At 47.1% G+C, this 24,045-nt stretch overlaps 2 protein-coding genes across 3 annotated transcripts in view; one reads left to right on the forward strand and one right to left on the reverse strand.

Moving 5' to 3' along the window:
* Positions 1-7,325: 7,325 nt before the first annotated feature.
* BHLHE22 (basic helix-loop-helix family member e22) lies at positions 7,326-8,253 on the forward strand. Its single transcript, XM_059855987.1, has one exon. It carries the CDS (start codon positions 7,326-7,328, stop codon positions 8,223-8,225), a length of 900 nt encoding a protein of 299 aa, XP_059711970.1. The 3' UTR covers positions 8,226-8,253.
* Positions 8,254-15,823: 7,570 nt separating this feature from the next.
* The window catches only part of LOC132335077 (cytochrome P450 7B1), a 126,082-nt gene continuing 117,860 nt past the window's right edge, over positions 15,824-24,045 (reverse strand). For both annotated transcript variants that reach the window (XM_059861186.1, XM_059861195.1), the window contains exon 6: positions 15,824-20,046. In XM_059861186.1, the coding sequence (XP_059717169.1) occupies positions 19,750-20,046 (297 nt within the window). In that variant the 3' untranslated portion in view covers positions 15,824-19,749. The remainder of the gene's footprint in view (positions 20,047-24,045) is intronic.

Below are 24,045 nucleotides of genomic sequence, written 5' to 3' on the forward strand. Positions count from 1 at the left end.
GTAGATACTTTACTGTACCTGAATTGCTGCGAATACTTGCTGAGACATAAAGCTGACAATCAGACATCTGAGTGTGTTTGAAAAACATCATCTACCAAAAGATTAAAGCATGAATTTAGCAAAGTAATCCAGGAAGGAAATTCTTTGTTCTTTCTTGTTACTTTTCATGGCAACTAAAGGGATATAATGGGAAATGATCTTATACTTTTCTTCAGAAATACTTGAAATATAGGAAGAGTTTGAGAACAAAATAATTTTTCACTGTTAAATATAAGGATTTTGACTCTTACTGAACTGTATTTCAACATTTTTTTTTTATTTTATGCCCATGATAACTCATTAAACATATAAAATTGCCTTATTTATAGAGTATAAGAGCACTGCAAGTCATAGTGCCTCCATTTTTCAATGTAGCAATGACCTAGATGTGTATAGATTCTAAATGATCTTTTAATTACAAGGGGAAGAAGGGAATTGCTAGAAATAAAAGAGATTTGTTATTCTACAAAGAAGGGGGGGAAAGGAGTAATGATTCTAAATTTTAAAAAGTACTAATTGCAATTTTTATGAAAAAGAAAGCCCAGTTAGGAAAAACAACCTTGTAGTTAGGATTGTTGATAGAATGTCATAGGGAAGGTTGAGGGAGAGAAAACTAAGGATGTGAAACTGAGCATATCCTTCTGATGTGCAGCATGGGGAAAAAGGGGAATTAACTAATGAATGTATCCAAAGTACTGACAATATTTTAGTGTTCCTGGAGAATTAGTGAGCTCTAAGATGTCTGAAAAGAAAGAGGAGAAGGTTACTGATCTTTTAAAATGGCAAGGGAAGAGGAAGAGAAAGAGTGAACCTGTCATCTACCATCTGGTAAGCCTAACTTCAGTCTGCAGTAATATAGTGGAAAAAATATTAAAAGGTAAAGATCTTAAGCACTTAGGGGAGAATGTAACCACAACCAGTAAACAGCATGGATTTATAAGGAATGGAAAGAAGGCACACAAAAGTATTTTTTTCTTCCTATAATTGCAAAGTGGTGACTGAAGGGAATACAGTAGGTATAATATACATGCCTACTAACATATAGATTTGTATGTATGGGCTTCAGTAAATTCAATAGGATCTAGCAGTGCGACCGAAAAAAAAAAAAATCCAATGCAATTTTTGGGCTTCTAACACAGAGACATGGTGTCACGTACCCGGGAAGTGATAGATGCCTCTCTCAGTATACAATAGTGATGAGATAGCATCTCCACTACTGCTTTCAGATTTAAGTACTTTCAGTACCAATAAAAGTGAACTGGATGGAGTTCAAGAAGCATGGAAGGAAAAGCAAAAGCCTATAGAAAGTGTTTGGCGATAAAATATTAACTGAAAATAGACATCTATAGCCTGGTCAGACCAGGGTGGGAAGAATAAGCTCAGTGCCACGTTCCTTACAGTGAAAGGTTTTCAAAGAAAATAGGGTCAAGTCTGAAAGGGAAAGCCAGACAGGGAGTAAATGTTAAATGTCCATGGCCAGAGCTCTGGCCCCTGCTCCTGCTGAGACTCAGCCAGACATTTATTGGGGTGCAGAAGTGCACATGAATGGGGATTGATGTTCGTGAGGAAAGAAATGGCTTGGAGGACCTAAAGGAGCTTCTCTGGGGACGGAAAGGGAAAGGGAAAGGGAAAGGGAAAGGGAAAGGGAAAGGGAAAGGGAAAGGGAAAGGGAAAGGGAAAGGGAAAGGGAAAGGGAAAGGGAAAAGGAAAAGGAAAGGGAAGGAAAAGGGAAGGAGGGAAGGAGGGAAGGAGGGAAGGAGGGAAGGAAGGAAGGAAGGAAGGAAGGAAGGAAGGAAGGAAGGAAGGAAGGAAGGAAGGAAGGAAGGAAGGAAGGAAGGAAGGAAGGAAGGAAGGAAGGAAGGAAGGAAGGAAGGAAGGAAGGAAGGAAGGAAGGAAGGAAGGAAGGAAGGAAGGAAGGAAGGAAGGAAGGAAGGAAGGAAGGAAGGAGCTCCAACTTCTCCAAATCAAAGCAGAGCATATTGCTTTATGTTAGGACCTTCCAGTCTTTTTCCACAAACCTCAGTGTAATGACTCAGTGAATTTGTCACTGCCTATATGCCCTGTGTTGTCCCTGAAACGGGGATAGCATCAGACTTTTCCATCCTAATCGGGTTCAAGTACATGGATTTTCTAGCATGTCTATAGAATTGAACAGAAAACACCTCCTGAGAGCCTCCTGACTCCTGTCCAAGCACAGACAGCCCACAGGTTTCAGTTTCAGAAGGAACACCAAAGGAATAATTAGATATGTCCCCATGCCGAAAAACGCGGAAGGGGTCTTTTTTCGTTTCAATGCAATTTCCTGTTACATTTTCATGTAGTTTTCATGGCTTCATCCGTTCCCTCCACCACCGCCACCAGCCCCGCCGCCTCCGAGGAGGGCCATGCACTTCTGCCGATGCCCAGGAGATGGTGCTGTGGATTTTGGATCGGGAGCTCACTGGTCGGGGCCGGGCCGGGGCCGGTGGGTCCCGGTGGAGCCCCAAGGGGACCCCGCGGACAGCCGGCGTGTCTCCGCGGGAATCCCCAGGTGCCCTTGATCTCTCTGCAGCCCTCCAGAATTGCCCTCACACCTCCAGCTGCCCCCCAGGGGCGCAGGGCCGGGCTACCGGGGTGTCGTTCTTCGCCCCGAAGCCTCAGCCTCGCCGCGCTGTGGGTCAAGTTCACCAGCGCCGGTTTTGTACCCCCGCCAAGGACCACGGACGGAGGGAGCGCTTACCTCCGCTTCGCAGCTCCTCGTCTCACCAAAGCCCCCCAAGCCCGGCTGTACACACACGTCCCCCTGCCGGGCCCGCTCCCCCCGGCACCGGGAGCTGCGCCCGGCGTCCCGGGGCTGAGAGCACCGGCCGCTTCTCATCCCGCACAGGCACCCGAGCTCCCGCGGGCTGCCGGGCCCTGCCTGCGGCTGGAACAGCTCCCAGGCCAGTGCACCGGCCTCCTGGGGCTGCCCCTAGGCGGACAGGCAGGAGGGTGTTTGCACCACGAGAGGATCCAGCGGGAAGGGTAATTTTATTTCTTTTTACTGTTTTTTTTCCTACACCTTGAACTTAAATAAAGTTTTCTTCGCAAAGACAGCACAGCTGCAGCTGTGGCGAACGAAAGCGCGCTCCAAAGCTTGACTCAATGCTGGAAAAGCCGGGCAAACCCTGCATGGAGGGCTGCTGCCTCTGCTGCACTCAGCGCTCGGCTCTGATCTCCCCCAGGCTCGGCGTGTCACAGGAAGAAGAGACTTCGGGCTGAGCCGCTGGAAGAAGGACCGGAAAGTTGCGGAAGATCCCAAGCCCTCCTCTTGCTGAGGGGCCGTCCGGCTGCTGCAGGCACACGCCGTCCCTCTGCTCAGAGCAGGCAGGGAGAGACTAACCACCTGGCGAAACTCTGTCTGCATTCAGCTCTTGGGCGTCTGACGGCAAAATTTGGAAAGGGTCTTTCATCACGGAAACTTTTCTGCAAACCCTACCCTGGGAAGAGGGAAAAGGGGAAATTACTTCTCTCACAGGTGGGGAGCGGAACAGAGTAACTCTCGAGCAGATCTTGCTAAAGACGCCACAGAAAATCAGCAATCACTGTGCTGTCCGCTCTCGTCTGTACCCTGGGACCTTCCAGCCTCCTTACCCCCTGCCCCTGCCTCCTGCCCCGCCTAGGACGGCCCGTGCCCGGCCGCTCACAGTGGAGCCCGGGGGATGCTCCGGGGCGGCGGGCGCAGCCCTTCTGCAGCTCGGCTCCGGGCTGCTCATTTCCCGAAATAATGACCCAAGTGTGGGGGAGCTGGTGGCAGAGGGCTGCGGTACAATTAAACCAGGTAACGAGACGCTGGGCAGATGTGTTTTCATTGCGCTGTAAGATAAACGCAGTGTTAAATGCCTGACAACTTCCCAGAAGCAATCAGCAAAAGTTTACGAGTGCATAAACCTCAAAGACCATTCCTCGGTATTTTTATAAGCGCCGCATTTAAAGCTTCTATAAATTCTTCTGCTTGCTTCCAAACTAAAGTTCCCGTAGACTATTAAACAGCCACTTCTTCGTGAGGTGGGGAGAGGCAGATCACAACAGGAGGGTCCAGGGAAGGCGAGAGGGGCTCTCTTTTCGTCCCCTCCACTTTGCTCTCCCAGCTCCCTCCCACACCTCCCACAAGGTAAAGTTTGTAAGAAAGTTGGCATCTTTAGAGTACGACAAATCACAGATGAGCACATCGGCAAGATGAAGGGTTATATTCATGTCTCAAGAGCAGGGGACAGACCCACTAGAGAGGGAAAGGAAAGAATGAAGAGAAATTAAAGGAAAAGAGAGGTGGTTGAAAAGACGGGATGAAGCAGGTAAAAAGAATACGAGCAGATCTAGAGGCAGATCATGCGGAGTGACCGGTGGACAGGGAAGACCAAAAAAAGCTTAGACGGAGAGGGAGATTTCAGACGCAGAGGGCAGATCTAAGCGAAAGCAGCCGAGGGGGAAAGGAGGCTGCCGCGGAGGTCGCCGCCGTGCCCCCGTTCCCCCGCCCCGACGGCGCGGCCCGGCAAGCGCCCCTCGCCGATAGGGGCAACCGCGGCGGCCGCAACCCCGGGGCAACGGGACCCGCCGCCTGCGGAGAGGCAGTGTACGTCATCCCCAAAGTTGCAGAAAAAACTAGACAGTGCTAGTGAACCCACAGATCAGCGGGAGAGATCAAGCCGGAGCCCTCTGTCTTCGAAGAAATAAAATGAGGGGAATGAAATATTCCCACTAGCCATCAAATTATAATAACAGTATCCGTCATCCTTAAGTGACCACACGAGTTTTACAAGTTGGATACCAAACAGATTAAATAATAATAATAAAAAAACCCAAATCCCTGTTACGAACATAAAGCCCTTTGTTTATGATCCCGGGGAAAATGAAGTTGCTAATTGAAAAACAATAAACCTAAAATGCCTTTGGATTAATAATGATAGAGGTTAACGGTGACATCCATCCCTTGGAAAGGGGGAGGGGAGCGAGGCGCTCGGTGACTGTGCGCTTGGACGGCGACCAGGGACAAGCGCGGCAGCCAAATGGGGCTGGGGGGCGGGGGGTGAGACCCTCCCTCTTAGGAGGGCTCGGCTTGTATGTTCGCCTCTGATCCGGAGACACGAGGTGAGGAGGGTCTGTATTGTAGTCATGTCCTCGCTAGATGAAATCTCAGTCAATTACTCTGAAATCTGCAGCTTGGCTTCTTTTCATTCTTTCCAGGTGAAAATTCAAACGTTTTCTGTTGTCGCCTGGTCCTTTCTTTCCTGAAACAAGGCACCCAACTGTTCTGATATTACCATTCAAAAACGGGTTCTGTGGCAAACCTCATTTGTGAATCTATTACAGAGATTAATAGATTATTTCTCCTTTTTCAACTAATTCTCAGTGGGGAAATTTAACCATATGGTAAGGAGAGAATTAGAATTTCATCACATTAGAGCAAAATGTAATGAAAAGAGTCCAACACCTGGGGCCAACTCCGAAAGACACAATTAAAAGGTTTTTAATGAAACCAGAGAAACCAAAAAATTTTCATAGCCTTCAGTAATCCTGCCACATAAGAATGATTTGGAAGTGTTGGGAAATACTGTTTTTTTTACTGATGTCATAAGAATGAAAACCTGCCACTAAATACTCTGAGTGCTAGCAGAAAGGCGAGAGCGAGCTGCTCGCCTCAAGCATCAGAGGACTAGTGGGACAAAATTCTGACCGACCCTCGGGTTTCCGCTTCAGCTTTTGGAAGAGTGCAGAGGAGTGTTCCCGGCTCCGAGGAGAAGCCCCGAGAGAGGAGCAGGGGGTCGGAATAACCGGATGACCGAGGCCGCCTCGCCCTGACACCGGCGGCGGCATCCCGGCGTTGGGGAAAAGAGCGGGGGTGCTCCGGCCGAGTCGGGCTCGCTGGAGGGAGGCAGGAGGGCATGGACGAGCAAAGAGTTGGTTAGTCACAGTAAAAAATAAATTTTAAAAACTTTGGTACGTTTTGCCCTTTCTCTTCCCCAGAACCGTACATTTTCAAGGTAACTGGTGGGGCTTTATGTTTTTTATAGGGACACGGGGGATAATCACTCGCAAGCAGCAATCTGCTACTTGAAAAGGGATAAGGGAAGGAGGAGGGGAACCTCCCCGTAGTTTGGTCTCCGTTTGTTGGAGGGGGGGTGGGGAGAGGGAGGACTGGGGACCACCCGCCTCCCAAGGAAGCAAGGTGGACTTTGGCGGTGGGCAGGAGTGGGCACGACGGCTGGGGTTGCTCCGGGGGTTTTCAATTTTATGTTTTTCTTTCCCAGGCGATGCTTTTCGGGAAGATGGGTGGGGGTGGGAGGGAGCTATAAGTTAATGTAAATGCAGGGGGTGGGTGGGCTGGGGGGAGAGGGTGTCACTCCCGACTCCACGGCTAAGTTAGCAGAAGTCTGCTGGCAGCACTCGGAAGGAGAAGTGTTGAAGTGGGCTTTTCTGTAGTGCAGGGCTGTAATTTGCTGAAGGAGGCAAAGAACATCCTTCGATCTAAGTAGGGCTTTTAGTGTGCTCATTGATGAGTGAAAGTCGCCACACATGTCAAGCTAAAGGCAGTTGTTGGGTTACTAACAGGACACAACGTCTTGCAAACATATGCGTTAAGCTGTGTATACAGATGGCAGGGAGAATAATGGAGCAGGCGCCTCTTATAAAGCTCTAGCTGCTGCTTGTCTTCAGACCTGGGAAAAGAAACTATTCAGACTCAGGGCCAGATAGCGCCTGGGATTGTTTGTTACCGTTTTAATCCTATTAATTAAAACGTTAACCTGATTGGGTAGAAAGCTCTGTCCCAACAGGCGAGTCTTCTTCATAATAACCTACTCTCAGAGATAATGATGTAAAAGACTCCCCCGTCTGCGGCGGCTGCTGGTTGATGGGTCCGGAAATCTCTTGAAGGTGAATCCAAGCAAGATAAACGGTGGAAGCGGCTCCACTGGCAGCGCACAATGCCCCAGCGCGGCGCCTGCTGAGGGCGAGCCGGAGCCGCAGCCGGAGCCACAGCCACAGCCCGAGCCACAGCCGCTGCCGGAGCCGCCGCCTGAGCCGGAGCCGCCGCCCGAGCCGGAGCCACAGCCAGAGCCACAGCCGGAGCCGCCGGAACCGCAGTCCGAGCCGCCGCCGGAGCCAGAGAAGGGGAAGCCGCGGCGCCGGGCACGGCGCAGCTCCGGCGGGAGCCGGGAAACGATTTCTGCCAGCGGGACGCCGGGGAGCCGCCCGCCGCGGCGCGGAACCTTGGAGGAGCGGGCCGGGAGCTGAGGGGGGCGGAGGAGGCGGAGGCGAGCGGGGCGCCGATGGAGCGGGCGCTGGGGCTGCCCGCAGAAGAGGACCTCTTCCACAAGAGCCTCGCCGCCTCGGCCAAGCGCATGGAGTCCGCCTTCCGCTCGCCCCCGGGGCTCGACCTTTCCCACCCCCGCGACCGCCAGCCCTCGCCGCTCGCCTGCTACGAGGCGTCGGAGCCCGAGGCGCTGCTGCAGCCCGGAGTCGGCGGCGACCCGCTGGCGCTGCCGCCGGGCTCCGTCTGCGTCAAGTACGGCGAGAGCGCCAGCCGCAGCTCGGTGGCCGAGAGCAGCGGCGGCGAGCAGAGCCCCGACGACGACAGCGACGGCCGCTGCGAGCTGGTGCTGCGCGGCGCCGGGGGGGACCCGCGCGTCGCCTCGCCGGCGGCGGGCGGCGGCGGAGGGGGGGGCGGGGGGCTGAAGGCGGCCGAGGGCAGCTGCTCCAACAGCCACGGGCACGGCGGCAGCAAGAAGTCCAAGGAGCAGAAGGCGCTGCGGCTCAACATCAACGCGCGGGAGCGGCGGCGGATGCACGACCTGAACGACGCGCTGGACGAGCTGCGGGCGGTCATCCCCTACGCGCACAGTCCCTCGGTGCGGAAGCTCTCCAAGATCGCCACGCTCCTCCTGGCCAAGAACTACATCCTGATGCAGGCGCAGGCCCTGGAGGAGATGCGGCGCTTGGTGGCTTATCTCAACCAGGGCCAGGCCATCTCGGCCGCCTCCCTGCCCAGCTCCGCCGCGGCGGCGGCGGCAGCGGCGGCGGCGCTGCACCCCGCCCTTGGCGCCTACGAGCAGGCGGCCGGTTACCCCTTCAGCGCCGGGCTGCCCCCCGCCACCTCCTGCCCGGAGAAATGTGCCATCTTCAACAGCGTCTCCTCCAGCCTCTGCAAACAGTGCACGGAGAAGCCTTAAGCGCCGCCGCCGTGGCCGCCCCCCCCGCCGCCGCGGCCCCGGGGAGCGGCGAAAGCCGGCGGTGCGGTCCCGGGCCAGGGAGCGCGGAGGTGGCGGAGGGACTGACCGCTGCCTGGCCCCCGCCACCTCTGCCCGGACTCGCCTCGCCTCGCTCTTCTCCTCGGGTGCCACCGAGACGGGACCGCGACGGGAGCAGCGAGCAGCGTGCGTGCGGCGGCGGGGAGGGGGCGCGGGGCCGGGGGTGCCGCGGGCAGGAAGGAAGGCCCGGCCCGGGGGGCGCCGGGGGGGCTCGCTGCGCCTCCGGACAAAGGAGAGGCCGGGAAATAGCAGGCCGGGCTGGGAGCCGGGGCTGTCGCCGGGGACAAATCAGAGAGGGCACTTGAACATAGATTTTTTTTTTTTAATTAATTATTAGCAGTATTATTATTATTCTGAGCCAGGAAACAAACAAACTTGAAATGTAAACTTATTATTTAAGTGACTCGCAGAAACAAAGAGACTGGACCATTGCTATGGAAGACTTTGTATTTTTTATCGTCTCTAAACTTTGATCCTGTGAAAATGCGCAAAGTTTGGTGAGAGTGATTTAAAAAATCGAGAGAGTTAAAAAAAAAAGACAAAAAATAACCGATCAAAACCCCTACTCCGTGTCGCTGAAAGTATCGCATTTTTAAAAGAAATATTTATGTGCACCTTGTTTCTTTCCACTTTGCAATGATGTATAAACAAGACATGCTATTTATTTGTTATTCTTTAAAATGACCCTTCCACGCCAACAATATTTATCATGTGTTAAGGTCATGGGTCTTATGTGCAGTTACTTTAAATGCTTCTAAAATTCTGTTTATGGATTAACTTAAACTGTGTGCCAAGTGTTTAAAACATTTATTTGCCAACAACATATAACCAGAAATGTTGATGTATCCGAGCTGCTTAGGTTTATGAAAGGTCATCTGAATTTTAAGTTGCATCATCCCTGTATTTAAATTGAGCTTTAATAAATTGCTTCAGTCCAAAAATTACAGGAAAAGTGTATTCTTAATTGCTCAACCAACTGATTTTTGAAAGGGTATTCTTTGCATTATAACAGGTAATAACTATTTACTTTTACAAGGCATCAGAGCAATAGCTGCTACAAGAACACTTGCCAAGCCAGTGTTTTCCCAGGCGCTGTGTTTTCGAAGGTATAATTTAAACCGCTTTTAATGTGTATGTAAATTATTCTGACTGTGGATAATTATTTAAGTTGAAATACTTTAAATACTTTAGGCTAATTTACAGAACGCGTGGAATTCTTCTCTTCCTTTTTCAGGGGATGTGGGGGGTGGGTTTTGATTTTTAATTTTTTTTAATTTTTTTTTTTTTTTTAAGAAAAATAAGAGATGAAAAGCAAGAAGTAGCTATTTACCCAAAGTGAGCCTTCAGTTTGAGTTTGCATGGCTGGGTGGCTGTCTCTCTGCCATTTGTAAATCAAGGGGGTTTTTTCCATTTTCTGTTTTATTTTTTCTTTTCAAAAACCAGTCCTGCTTTTTTCCACTACTTGCAGATAATACAAATTCGGACTGTCAGGTTGGATGGCAAAATAGGAGCCATGATGGATCTGTTGGCAGGTCACGGATGTGTAAAGAGTGATATATATTAAATAGGTCAATCAGATTATGACAGCAATGTACGATCGTTTGTATGTGTATCTATGTCGGAAAGAATCTTTATTAAAATATTTTGAACAAACGCTTGTATTACGCTGTGCTTTGTTAAACATATCCATCCAGATTAAAGGAGGTGGATGGTGGGGGTGGGTCGTTTTCTTTCCTTTGCCTTGCTCTGAGCGCGCCCCAGTACCCTCACCGTCACCCCACTCCCGGCTCTGGGTGTCCCAGGCAGGGAAGCGAGAAGTTTTTCCTCCCTGGCTGCGTTCCTCCCACTCCCGTGGCAGGCAGCCCTCCGCCCGGCCCTGCCCTGCCCGGCCCTGCCCGGCCCTGCCCGCCCGTCCCGCGGCTCCACGCCCGCCCCGAGCCGTGGGGCTGGATGCGCCGCGGGGAGCGCTGCAGGACCGCCCCCCTGCCTCCTCCCAACCCGCCGGAGTTTTGGAGCCGCCCCTCCCCTCGTGGACCCTCGGCCCTGCCCCACAGCCAAGGGCAGGGTAAGCACGCAGCCCCCCAGGCTGTCTGCTCGGCGCTAAGCCCGGGTTGGGGGTCCCTGTCCTGCGGCTCCCCCCTCCCTTCGGGCGGCCCGGGCCGGCGCCGGGTGTCCGCGGAGCCGCCTCTCCCAACGGCAGCACCACAGGCGGGGGAAGGGTATAAATATTTTCTGCTCCACTTCCCATCAAAAAAGATTAATCAGAACCTGTAACTTTTCAGGAAACATAACTGTAAAGTGCCACGGAGCTGTGGGAAGGCAGCCCAGAGAGGGTGGGCAGATCAACCCCCAGGCGCAAGGAGAAGCGTCTCTCAGCATTTACTAGACAAAGGCTGGGTGCGTCTAATTATGATTATTAAAACAATTTCCATGACGATGTCTAATATTATGTTAATTTGAAAACAACTGTGTATGAAAACTGTCGACTATAATACCTAAATTCATTTAATGAAACACATCGTTAAGGCAATTAAACCTCCTGGATGTGATTAAGGAACATAATTACGACACTGTTCTGCGCCATAATTGGGTGTCTTTAATCAAGGGGTAAAGTGATCAGCAACACAGCCATTAGTTTGTATTGTTCTGTCTCTGCTGTCCATCATTCTGATTAGGAATTAACCACCGCCACCAGCTTGGCGTGGTGCGTGCCTGTGTGTGTGTCTGTGTGAGTGTGTGTTCGTGCATATAACATCGCAGGACACATTTGCTGCAATATTTACCGCTTAATGTCTCTGGCTACCGAGCGGGCTTCCTTCCCGGAGAGGTTCCCTTGGAAGGTGCGGGCGCTGCTCGGCTTTGCCCGGCTGTGGGGTGGGGGAAAATAAGCCAGGTCCCAGCAAACTCCTGGAGCGGGCGGGACCTAAGGTGGGGAGAAGGCAAGGGGCTGGGGGAGGCCCACGCCCTGCCTCCCGGCTCCCGTGGCCGAGGGCAGGGTCCGAAGTGTGCGGGCCGGGCCTGGAGTGCTCCCCGCCGGCTCTGGGGAGCGAGGTCTGTGGCACATGGAGCGGGTTGTCCGCTCACCGTTCTCTCGCCTGCCTCTGCCTCGGAGCGACGGGACAGCAGAATGAAAATATTTGTCATTCCTGGCTACCGCTGCGGCCCGACTTTGGGCTCTCTTGCTTCCTTTTCGATTGCTTCGGTGGGAGCGAGGGGTCCGTGCCAGGTAGAGGTGCTGCCACTCTTGGCCCCAATCTCCTGTCGCGCTGCGCCGGGCATCCTCCCTGGGAAGCGGCGCGAAGCCACTGGGCCAGTCCCTGAGCAGGTCTTGCCAATGCAAGCGTAATGTGTGCCGGGCTGGGGGGGAGGAGAGAGGCTCCCCCTCCCGCCTTAAAGCTTGACAGATCACTTAGCCAGAAATGAACATGTACCCTTTCTAAAGAGCTTCTTTCCCGTTTCCAATCGCCCCACCGAACCGGGATCTCCCTCAGCCTCATCCGGAGCTCCCTCTGCCCCTGTCGCCCAGCCTGGCTTCCTTCCCCGGCCCCTTACCCCGGCTCGGAGCTTAGATTGTCCCAGCATGAGTGACATTGGCTTTCCTAATGTAATGACTTATGAAAGATATAATCATGTGTTAAATTGAATCCTCCGCTTAACTGTTAATGGTGTGCTCTGGGCACATTTACGTATTAGATGCTATGGTAACTAATTACCACTAGAAGAAGGGATAATACACTTTCCAGACTTTGACAAATAATTATGAGTGTTCACATCCCTGCTAGCAGCAGTTGCAGCGGATCTGCTGGAATGAGTAAGTGAATAAATGAATGGGTAAGTGAACTTGTGTGCATGGAGGGGACTAGATAATGAATAGTGGTCAAGTGAGTTTTCTTATTAAAACCTTTAATGAAAATGTGATTTAGGGTGGAAGGGGGGAAAAAGTGAGACGCTGCCTCTACACGTAATTAAATCGCGTAATATAAACATCAGAAACATAAATAAGTTTGCTTTTAATTAAAACTCAGCAGTCGAAGTAAATTATCCACGTGCTCGGAAACTTTACAGCAATTAACACTTTTTTTTTTTTTTTTTTTTTTTTTTTTTTTTTTTTTTGGTGGTGGTGGTGGCGGGGGGAGGCTGTTGGGGAGTAAAACAAACAAACGAGCCGGGACTCCCAACTCTCTCCAGATCATTTGTAACTGTGATCGCACCGCTGCTGCCCACAGGCCAGACTGATCCTGAGGCTCTAAGCAATCGGCGAAGAGCTCCTTGCAGCGGGACAAAAGTTTGGGGAAGTCGCTCTGGGCCCCGCGGCGGCCCCGGCCCCGCGGCCCGCCCGCTCCGCGGGGCCGCTGCTGCCCATCGGGGCCCGGCCCCGCCTGGGAAAGCTCCGGCACTAGCGGAGCCCATGGAGGGCGTAGGGCAGGCTCTCCCTGAAGCTTTGAGCGTGGTTTAGGCAGGCGTCGCAGGGGTTAAGCCGATTGTGCCCGCTCCTGCGCTGCCATCCCGCCGGAGCTGGGGCAAAGGCGGGAGCCGCTGCCGGGAGCCGGAGCCGGCACGGCTGCCCCGGCTCCCAGCCCCACCCGGGGGCTCCTAGCAGCCCTCCACGTCGCAGAGAGGACATCTGCTAAATGAGCACAGAGCTGCAGCCAGCCCCATTTTACCCCTGGTCACTCATCAGCTCGGTGTCACCCAGCCCGCCCACACCCGCCCCCGAAGCGCTCCGGAGGGGAATTTGGTCTGGTTCGGCTCGTTCTCCAGCCTCGGGAAGGGTTAAATCCTTCCCCAAGCCCCTAGTTGCCCTTGTCCTCTCAACCTGATTCAGAGACGTGTAATAAAATAGGAAGCAAATTTATGGTCTGTTTCAAGCACTTTACTGCTGTATTTTTAAATTCATATATGCACATATAAGAACTATGATCTGTGAATAATTTGAAATGCTATAGGAAAATGATGTATTTTAGATCAAACATAACCGTTTTCTTACGTAATTGTCTCGGATTAAAAGAAAAAATAAAGATACATTTCGAAGAGAGACAAAGCTGAAAATCTAATGACAGCCATAAACTGCTAGACAGCCATAAATTAACGTCTTCATCAAACACTGAAGGGATCAGTGCTTATCTAAATCAACAATTATTTCTTCCGAGAAGTTGCAGAACAGATTGCCCCTTTAATACTATTTTTAAATTTTCATAATTGAGGATTAGGGAAAAACAATCGCCTTTCCAGAGTTAACCTCCTCTCCACCAGCCGAAGCCGTCCAAACTCACCGAACACCCAGACCGCTTCCCTAGGAACCTCCTCGGGGGTCCCGTCCCCTTGTCCCACTGCAGCACCCCTGGAAGCTCGTGATGCTTTCAGGAAGGGGCATGCAGGAGTCTTTCCTCACGCCCCTCTCCCCTGATTTTTGTCGCGGGCCGGGGGAGGTGGGAGCGCAGGGAGCACAAGCCGGCGGCGGCAGCCCGGCGGGCAGCGGGCAGCGGACGGGGATGCGGGCGGGCGAGGGTGCGGGTCCCCGCCGCCGCCGCGGGCCGGGGGCATCCCGGACCGGCAGCATCCCCCGGTGCTTCCACTAGCTCAACTAATGCCCATCCGCTTTTCAGGTTCAAAGCTTTAGCGAGGCGGCTCTTCTCCCAGCTGCAGCCACCTGCGAAGCCGGTTTTGCAAGAGGCTGCTGTAAAGAATTCATTTTTTTAAAGGCAACTGAAAGATACGCTGTGAAGAGAGGCGATTCACTGGCTCGCAAGATGGAAATTAGACAGGGAAAGACTTGCTGCCTGTAGGAGATTAGCGAGCGACTAAACTGTTTGGAAGAAAGAGGTAGTTGGAAGGATGAGCTGATGGGGAAGAAGTCGCTGTCAAAAGTCATCACAGGGTGTTTGCCTACTGACTTTTGCTCTCCCTGTAGCCAGAACTTAGACTTTTATTCAACTTTTCTGCACTCATAGCTGCTGGTTTTGGGGAAAAGAAAAATAAACCGACACGTTAGTGTCAAAATGGGTTTAACAAATCTTTGAAGATAGAAAGAATCCCGCAAGGGTTCTAGCAAGAACAGCTGAAGCTTAGGCTACTTTCGATTATTTTTTTTGGTGTGAATAGTTTTGAAGACGAGCACATTTCTACTATTATGAATGATATACTCATACCCCCTCAGTACATGAAACCCCAGGAAAGCCTGATGCATAGAATAAACACAGAACTGTTATATGAGGATCAACATCCCACCACAGCTTCCTTGCTTTCACTTTAAAATGGAATATTGTCTGCCTTTTTTTTATATGCTTTTATATATTTCTTCATATTTATTGCTAACTATAAATATTGACAATAACTTAAGGATCACAATACTTTCATAAACATACCTTTGAGGGGTGTTTTTGTAATGAGGTAATTTTTCTATTATGTAGTAGGTATGGGGACATGACTAGCCAGGATACATAAGCTGGTTTAGGTAGTAGACAGGAAAATACTTCACTTTCTATGGTCTGGCAGTTAGCATAGTTCTATTCATATGAGTTAAGCATATGCATAATTTGATACCTTGAACAGTTTTAAAATACAGTGCTATACAAGTAACATCAAGGCAGTCAACCCAGTATCAAATCCAATACTAGATAAAATACAGTGTTTGGGGGGGTGTCTCACTAACTCCTTCCTTTCAAACTATCTTTCAGACCATTATGGAAAGCTCACTCAGAAATGTGTCCTTCAAGAAATCTCAAACAATGCCACTTTTTAATTTATAAAATTATTTTAATTTAATTTAATTTCAGTAACTTCTAATGTAACCTGGAGTTAGAACAATTGCACAGCTACATACACATTAACCAAACCCAGAAAATGCTGCAGGTCTGTCTTCTCTAGGAAGCATCTTCAATAACCCTCATGGACAAACCTGACAAGCATTTCTGCACGAAGGAATGAAGAAACACTGATGACTTTAGGGTACAACATTCCTATTAAATACCTGGAGAACTCAGCAGCTACAGCGATACCTAGAAAAGCCAAGTTTTGCTTTGCTGGTGCACTGCTGTGCATCGTAACAATTTCATTCATATCCCCTTTTAAAATGAATGATCTGTGAAGACAGAATATTTTACTTTAGGCAGTACATCTTGCACTGCATGGAGGTTTGCAAAAGTAAAAGCCTAGGAGTTGTACTTAGGAATCACTAGTGGACTGCAGATCTTTATATTAATTTTGAATAATGTCCTAAGAATGTCAGAAGTGTCAGAAGTACCACTTTTTCTGTCTCACCTGATGAGAATTGGCTTATGTTTCATGGCAGGGGGGGGTGGGGGTGTGTGTGATAAAAAAGACACGATACTTTCCAATATTCAGATGAGTTTCTGTATTTCACTGCTGAATTAAAGGGGTTTTTTTTTTTCATTACAGAATTATCTGCCAAGACCAGAAAAATGTAGAATGTTGAAATAATAGTTTAAAAATTAAAGCAATAGCTGTGAATCTGTGAGAAAAGTATAAATATAAGCTGGAAAAAATACCACAGACAATCATTCAATATTAAAATAGATATATTCCTTTTATTGTGCCCTTGAAATACAAAATTCCTTTAAGATGTTAGATTACTAAAATAATGAAATTTCTATTTTCTTGCTCAGAAGTACCTTAGTTGATCTAGGAACCTGAACAATGGATATTAACTGTTAAAGTAGAACCTAGCCATTGTTCATCTATATACAAATTGTGAGTTTGCAAAGTTAAGAGCACTTCACAATCTCTTGAATGACCATTCAATAATGACAAAATAAAAGATCATGTAAAATTCTACAAGAAAAATTCACAGACCAGTAATTATTCATAAAGATAGCAATGCCAAAAATAGTGACATGCAACTGGCTTAAAAGCATAAAGAACAACTCTTACATGGTTTTGTATTATTACATTAGGACATACTGACAGAGATTTGAAAATCTAATTTGCAAACAGGTACACATATACTAGATGGTTTCCTATATAATGGAACATTTTAAAAAGTTTATAATAGCATTTAGCAGTACTAAGTGCCAGCATGAAAATGGAGAACATTCAATCTGTAAATTAAAATAAGAGGAATAATTAAAAAACTATGTTTTAGCATTCACATTAGTTCATGATAAATTAACTTTCTTCTTGGGTGCTATAAAGGGCCAGACTGACTTAATAAATCTATTTTTTTAAATGAGAAAAAAGGTGCTTATATTTTTTTTTCAATAGCAGAAGATACTATTGATACAGCCACAGACACCAACAACTTACAGTCAGAGGCTGGCAGTGACCAGCCAAGTCACATCTCAGACTGATGGGCGAGTGCACCAATTCATCAAGGAACAGCAGAGGAATTCAGGGGGTACCCATGTGCTCCTCCTGCCTGATCCTGCACCTGCCAGGTCTGTGGATGCCCCCAGAAGGTACTGCTGGGCTGGCAGGGCAGACCCCTCTGCTGAAGTGGAAAGGTGGGAGAGGGAAGCCCAGGTCTGCCTCCTCCCACCCTGCCCTGCAGCCCCACTGGCACCTGAACGCTGGCAAAGAGCACTGCTCTTTCTGCCTGGATGATTTTGCCTCTTCGTGCTCCAGTGACAGACACTCAGAGCTGCACAATCCTGGGTCCTGCAGCCAAGGAGGTTATCAAAAAGGGTGTTGTGCCCTATGCAATGAAACATGCTCTTCTTGGCACAGCACCCTGCACCTAGCTTGGCTCCAGCTGGGATTTTTGGGGATGCTACACCCTGTTGTGCTGTCTCAGCTTATTGACCAGGAATACCAACACCATGGGCCTTCAGCCTTGCTCCATGGAGACTGAATCCCTCCTGGTCAGACCAGCTGCTGACTCTCAATATGTCCCCTCCTCAGTTGCTGAATACATGGATCAGAATGTTCTAATGTCCCTGTCCAGCTCCAGCTCTCATGGCTTTACCTGGGAGCAAGGCTTTCTTCCTCAGCAGCTGAGGTGTGCCAAGGTAGTGATGCAGTGCTTACCAGCCAAACTAATCTATCAGGGACACAATTCCAGGCCAGGCTGAGCAGACCCTGCCTTGCATTTGATTATTTTGGTTCTTGAGCAAAAAGAGCAAGCAATTTTTATCCCAACAGAATGCTGGCCTCTTGTGTGGTGCTCTCTAACTCTGATGCAAGGTCTCCAAGCAGCTTCATATAGGTTTCATCCAACTCCTGGGAAAGATTCTGACCCTTTTCTCTTTTTTTTCAAATGGAGCATACCATACAGATTTAATTTGCTGCTTTGGAGACAATTGAGTTCCTCTTTTAATTTCAGAATAGATACTATACACATTGATCAGCAGTTAATCTGAAACTACTAATGATTTGCATGTACTTTTGGCACAGTCCTGTTATGCCCTATCAAATTATGCAGCAGCCAGTGATACTCTAATTCAAAATCCTAAAACCAGAATACAATTATAAAAAAGAGGCTTCTGTTTAAAACAAATACCCACTGGTTTTTTCGCAGTTGCTTCAGGTTTGTTTTAAAGTTGGATGCCAAAGAAGGATTCATCATAATTGTAGCATGAGACATTTTACAGCTTACATATAAGCAATAATGGAATACAGTCAACAGTGTAATGATATCAACATTCCCTCCCTCAATAAACCAGTCTCTAATGTCCAGACTGGATTGTGAGCTACAGCTGAGTACAGAGTAGCTTCAACAGAGTAACCGCAGGAGTAAGTAACCTGAGTACAAGAATGTCTCCATAAAAAACAATTTTACTCTGTGGCACAAAACAATAATCAGCTTTTGTTGTTGATTAAATGTTGAAGTAAAGTTAAAGCATTTAATCAACTGTAAAGCCCATTTAATGTAAGTGTACTCCAAATTTGTAGACATTATTGATACTATATATGAAGAGAAAATGTTTATCTGATATATCTCACAAAACCACAATTTCCTTCTTGGATGATTTGGAATGTGGCTGTACCAATCTCTGAAAGTCTTTCTACTGATGCTGACGCTTATTTAGGATATGTGCTTTACACAAATAACTGAACAGACTTCTACAAAAATAACAATTAATAATTCTTAGTATGTAGGTAGTAGTTTTCATCCATAGGCCATCAAGTGCATATAGATTAGTAGAATTTCTGATTTTGAAAGACTCACTCTGCCACATCCCAAAGAGAGATGTTATTTGGAACACAAGGCAAGGCCCACAGATGTGACTATTCTGCCATTACAATTATCATCTTGGCAAATTGAGACTGGACAGCCAGGGGAATCCTCATCAATCTCTGAAGTGATGGCTGGGAAGAGAGACAGGGTCTAAACTCTCAGATTTTGAGCACTAGGAAATTAATTTTCCAAACAAGAGCTGGGCACCCAGTGAAGCAGGTTGGGCAGCCAGTATAAACTTCTGTGGCAGCCCAGGGTTTTCAGTTGCTCAAATTTTGGCCCCAGGGAAGAGCCTGTTTTCCAATTTGCAGATGGACAAGTCTGTTTCCAAACACAGGTCACACTACTCTGCCTATGCACAACTTAGGCAAGGTAAAACAATGTTAGAAAACATTTTTAGGTACCACACTTGCCCTTGAAACCCTCTTTCTCTTTTGCCTTTTTGGAGAAATGAAGAAACATAAGAAATGGTCAAAACAAATGCATGAACATGTTACTAAGAAACAGTGAGAGAAAGAGAAGCTAATTTTTGAGGTGATAGAATAATTCCAAATGGGCTTCTATATTTTCTCCCTGAACAACATGCTTTTTTGGGGGGGGCTCAAGAGCCAAAATAGATAATTTAGGCTTGATCGAGAGCCTATTAAAATCAACAGAACTTCTCTTCTGACTTTAAATGATTGCAGAAAAGAAATCACATATTTTAAATTTTTGCACTGCACCCAAAAAAAAAAAAAAAAAGGAAAAGGAGCAAGAAAGCAAAGCATTCACCATCAGTACATAAACCTGAAGTTAGAAATGTGTTGTCAGTAAGACATTCTTGCAAATCATCCTCCACCACCCCACACAACTTCCATCACATCTCCCAAATAAAGGGCTAAGACTATCAACACCATGAAAGAAATAAAGTAAATATAAAGTTAGGATAATAATCACAAGAAGCTCCCCCTTTCTTGTTATTATGCTTGTATGAGCAGATGCTGATATTCATGTAAGTGGCCTGGATTCATCCTCCCTGTAAATCCTGCTCATCTCACAGCCAAGAGTATGGGGATGCACCTTGTAGAGATGCTGGGCTATTTAGTTCACCAGACTCTTGTCACGTCACCTCACTTCTCACAACTCAAGCAGGACAAATTGAGGCTGCACGTCCCTGCATCTGGTCTTTACCTCCAGCCCAACGGCTTTTCTCCTTAGAAACAAAGAGGGAGGAGGTAAAAGCAGAGAGGGAAAAGCAAACGTTTCCAAAAATATAAAGCTGAGTGATGAAACAGAGCAAACACGGAGATTAGTGGAAGGCATATAGGCAGCTGCTCAATTTCTTAAGGACCTTAGCTTGTAACGAAAGGCAATATCAACGTCTGGCAGGAGGATACCAAGGCCCATGCGACTGTTATCAAGTCTGACAGCTTTGTTTTCTGCTAGTTCTACATCAAAATGAGACAATAGTATGAAAAGAAACATCTTCATCTCATTCATTGCGAGGAACCTCCCCGGACACATGCTGATCCCAGAGCCAAAGGGCATTAGGAAATACTTCAGTTTTCTTCCTGCCTTGTAGAATGCGGTTTTCTTCTTGCCATTCTCTATGTATCGATCGAACTTATACTCCTGAAAATGAAAGAGAAAGAGAGAGACAGCGTGATATCTAACAAGGCAGTTACATGAGCTGCTTTCTTTGCACAATGGTAACGCGTCTGAAACCCAGAAAATAAGATAAAGAGGAAGACAAGGAGCTGACAGCTTCTTCTTTTTAGTTGGTTCCCTCAAGTTTCATTAACTCACATTATCTTCCCTGCAAAGAACACTCTTTAAATCCACTTATTTAGTTTAGTCTTTTTACATCAAGCTCCTTCAACTTCCTCATCTCATCCACCGAGTGTCTGGCCTATATTGATTGTAATTAGATTTTGACCGCTGTGTAGCAGGGACAATGAATCTTAGTGGAAGGACAATTTTCTTGTAAAGCATCATACACACTCAGTGTGGTACATACATCATGAGTAAGGATAATCTGCAAAATTCTGCAAATGCCTATGAATAAATTAATGCATTGCACCGATTTTGCTCTTGCAAGCCAGAGCAAAATCCATCCTTCTTTTGCACTGAATGGTGCAGATCATTCGAAAACTCCAGCGCTTTGCAGTCAGTTTTCCTTTCAGTTGGAGATGGTTGTTGCTTAATTTGCCACATCTTACCTTCAAATATTTTGCTGCAGAAGCTGTGAGCAAGGCAGGACAATGCCAGTGACTGACCATTACAAAGAGGGTGTTTTCAAGTAAGGCTTGAGGTCACACTTGTAACCTACATGCCGTAAATTGAACATATTTCTGACTATTTTTGAGTAGCAGGATCCCTGTTTAGAGATAATTTGTGTTTTTGAATGAAGGAGATCTGGCATCCTCACTCAGTCAATGGCAAATTAACCACTTACAAAACCCTCCTGCATGCTTTGAATAAAAATGACAGGCACTTCTTGCTTATGGTCACTCATTAGCATTTGTCCTGCTTTGCATACATCTGCTATAGCAGCAGCCATTTGGAGCTGGCTGGGAACAAGTCAGTCAGACAGAAACCGACCTCAACTGATTAAAAAACCTCACACCACCATTAAAAATACACTGATACTGATCTACCCATTAGATTAAAGGCTCTGAAAATCATGCACTCCAGGTCTTGCTGTTGAGAAACAAATGTCAGGGGAAATGGTCAGTGAGAAAGGGAACAAATACTAGGTGCATTGGAGGGGATGTAACTTTGGGTGCTGAAGTACAAGAGCTTATTTCACTAAATGACAGAGGCCTAGATTTTCCACAAATATAAAGGTGATTCTATGTCTGCTTCCACTGACAGGTAATTATTTTCAGTCTCTTTGAACACCCCAGCCAAAAGGAAGCAAGCCTTTTTTTTTTTCTGCCAGGAAGTTATTGCTTCATTTGGAGCAGCACAGTAACAAAAATGAAAGCCCAGAATATCATAAGATTTACTTCCTGAATTCTAAATCCTGCTGATCTAAAAAAGCACTGCTAAATATGAACTGCAATAGCTTAAAAACCTAACCCAGAGCTCTTCACTTCACTCAAACGTTTTCACAAGGTGCACTTCTGGTGTCTGGAGGAATTGAACACACAGGCACACTAGGTCAAACTTTATGCTTTCTTTGTCATATTAAGAGCTTTCTGAGACTTGCAATTGCTTTTAACAAAAAATAAATTGCTGATTGCTGTCTAAGGAACAGGGAAAACAGAAAACAAGTGTGAGATAGGAATGCAGCCAATGACAGTGACATCAAACTCAGGGCTGCTGAAGCCCCTTGGGTTGAGTAGTGTTTCCTTAAAAGCTAGCTCACTGACTAAATAAAGACCAATTTTTTAAAAATGAAGGAATTTTCAGCCATGCACAAGGTCTCCTGAAAGAGACATGGTGGCTGACAGCAAGGAAAAGGCCAGGACGCTGAGCAAAAGCAGGCAATGAAGTTCTGTGGATGAGCTGCTACAAGTATTATGAAAACTGAGCAATCTCCAGTGATTGATCTAAGTCTCCTTCTATCACATACTGTATTTAGCTTTGTTTGGGAAGTCACCATAGAGGATTTCCTGCAGGGTTTCCTGATACTTACTCTATGGGTTTTGCAGAGTTCATTTACTGAGCTCTATACCTAGCTGAGTTAGAATTTAGGGTTTCACTTACACACTTTATAGAAAGCTGACTAATTTATTTAGGCCTTAATGGGTGGAGAAAGAGGTCAGAAATATATGCTTACACACTTACACAATATGGTGCCAAAGCACAAGATAGCTTGAACTTAAATTTATGTATCCAGGAGAAAAAGCATTGCTACAAAATTATCTCATCAAGCTGCCTGTTTTCCCAGGAAAAGTTTTCCCTAAATACATGACAAGCTCAAGACTGCACCTTTCAAAAAATTCATTCTCCATCTCTATCTGATCCTCAGTAGTTATTGTTGAAAGCACACTGCATATTTTAAGAACCAAACAGAACAGTGATTTCCCCACTTTTCGAGAGGGGCCCATGTGCTGAAATCAATGTACTGCAATGTGTGGATTGCTCATTCACTATCAAAAAGATAAAATATATGAACTAAAGCTGTACTGTGAAAGCTGAGCAGAGCTGATACTAAGCAGATATATTCAAGCAATGGAAATATGGTAATATATTCTGGCAATTATTGGATAAGGGAGGAGATCAGTTTCCACACTGATGCTTTTGGTCTAGGACCTAAACAAACAGATGGACTTTTGACAAATCAATAACGTTCTCCAAAATAAAGTGTTAAGGATAAAATAAAGAAAGAAAAAGATTATTTGTTAGCTGTTATCTATCCTTTTTAAGGATAAAAATATTAATCAACTATTTGCCAATAGATGAATTATTTTTAAAACCCTGATTTTCTCTGCAGGCTTTATCTTCATTTTTGGGTGGGGACAGCCAGCAGAGCTCCCCTGAATGTAATTTTCATTCACATGGCTCCAGTGTTCATCTCAGTGACTATACCTTACTCCTGCTGACTCCAACATGCTCCACACCTCCTCTCACTGAGGCTGGCAGAGCTCCTACACAACGAAATGCTGTCCTGCACTAACGAGGCACTTGAATCTCATCTTTTCTTTGCAAGCTCTCATCTTTAAATTCCTGAAAGGGAGAGCTTCACGGAGCAACGTCTCTAACACGGGCTTTCTATAAACATGTAAAACATCCAGTTCCTTTCTTCTTTGGCTCAAATGCCAAGGATGGAAATCAGCATGGCTGGGAGACAGCCATTTGCTTAGGAAAATAGGGGTGAGGAATGGATGAGGTACAAGCTCTTGCCTCTCAGGCAGACAAGCCATTTAACAGCCTCAGCGTGCACCCTTGCTCTTTCTTGCCCTTCCTCTGTGGCACCCTGGGCTGGGGACAGCAATCTAGGGAGCAACCTAGCAGAGAGGAGGACTATTCAATTTGCATGCAGGTGGTGAACTTCTGAAGCTGTATTACAGCTGAGGCAGGGTGGATTAATTTTGAGTCTTTGATATTCATTAACTTGAGCGTCAGTGAAAAATACAAGGAGATGACACAATTACCCTCCGAGCTTCACTGCAGAGCAACAGCTTTACAGTCTCAAGTTCACAACACTCTAATTGATCAAGAAGGGGTGAATCCCTACGAAGGGAGGTGAAAAAGCATAAGGCTCAAGTAAGACACTGCTATTATAGGGCTTCAGAGAGTCAATGATGCTTTGCGGGCACTTAGCTAAATGGCCCACATTATTTGCTATTTAAACCACCTTCTATTATTCAGCCCTCCTTGGGTATCAAATGATCCACTGCCAAACAAAGCCCACATTTAGCCTAAAGTTTATGGTAGTCAATGTGCAATTGTCAATTCCTTTGAAAGCAGTCGCAGTCAGTCTCATCACCATATTTCTCTCTTCAGGCCATGAATCCTTTGACCTGCAGGGCCCTAGAAAATACATCTGAAACTAGGAAGATTTGTTCCACAAGAAGGAACAGCAGTAAAAAAAAAAAAAAACCAAAAAAACAACAACCACCGATCACAAAAGGCTTGGCTGCTTCGATGTGCCTGGAGTAGGAAGAGTAGCACCAGCTGAAT

Source organism: Haemorhous mexicanus, chromosome 1 (assembly GCF_027477595.1).
Source record: "Haemorhous mexicanus isolate bHaeMex1 chromosome 1, bHaeMex1.pri, whole genome shotgun sequence".
Taxonomy (NCBI): domain Eukaryota; kingdom Metazoa; phylum Chordata; class Aves; order Passeriformes; family Fringillidae; genus Haemorhous; species Haemorhous mexicanus.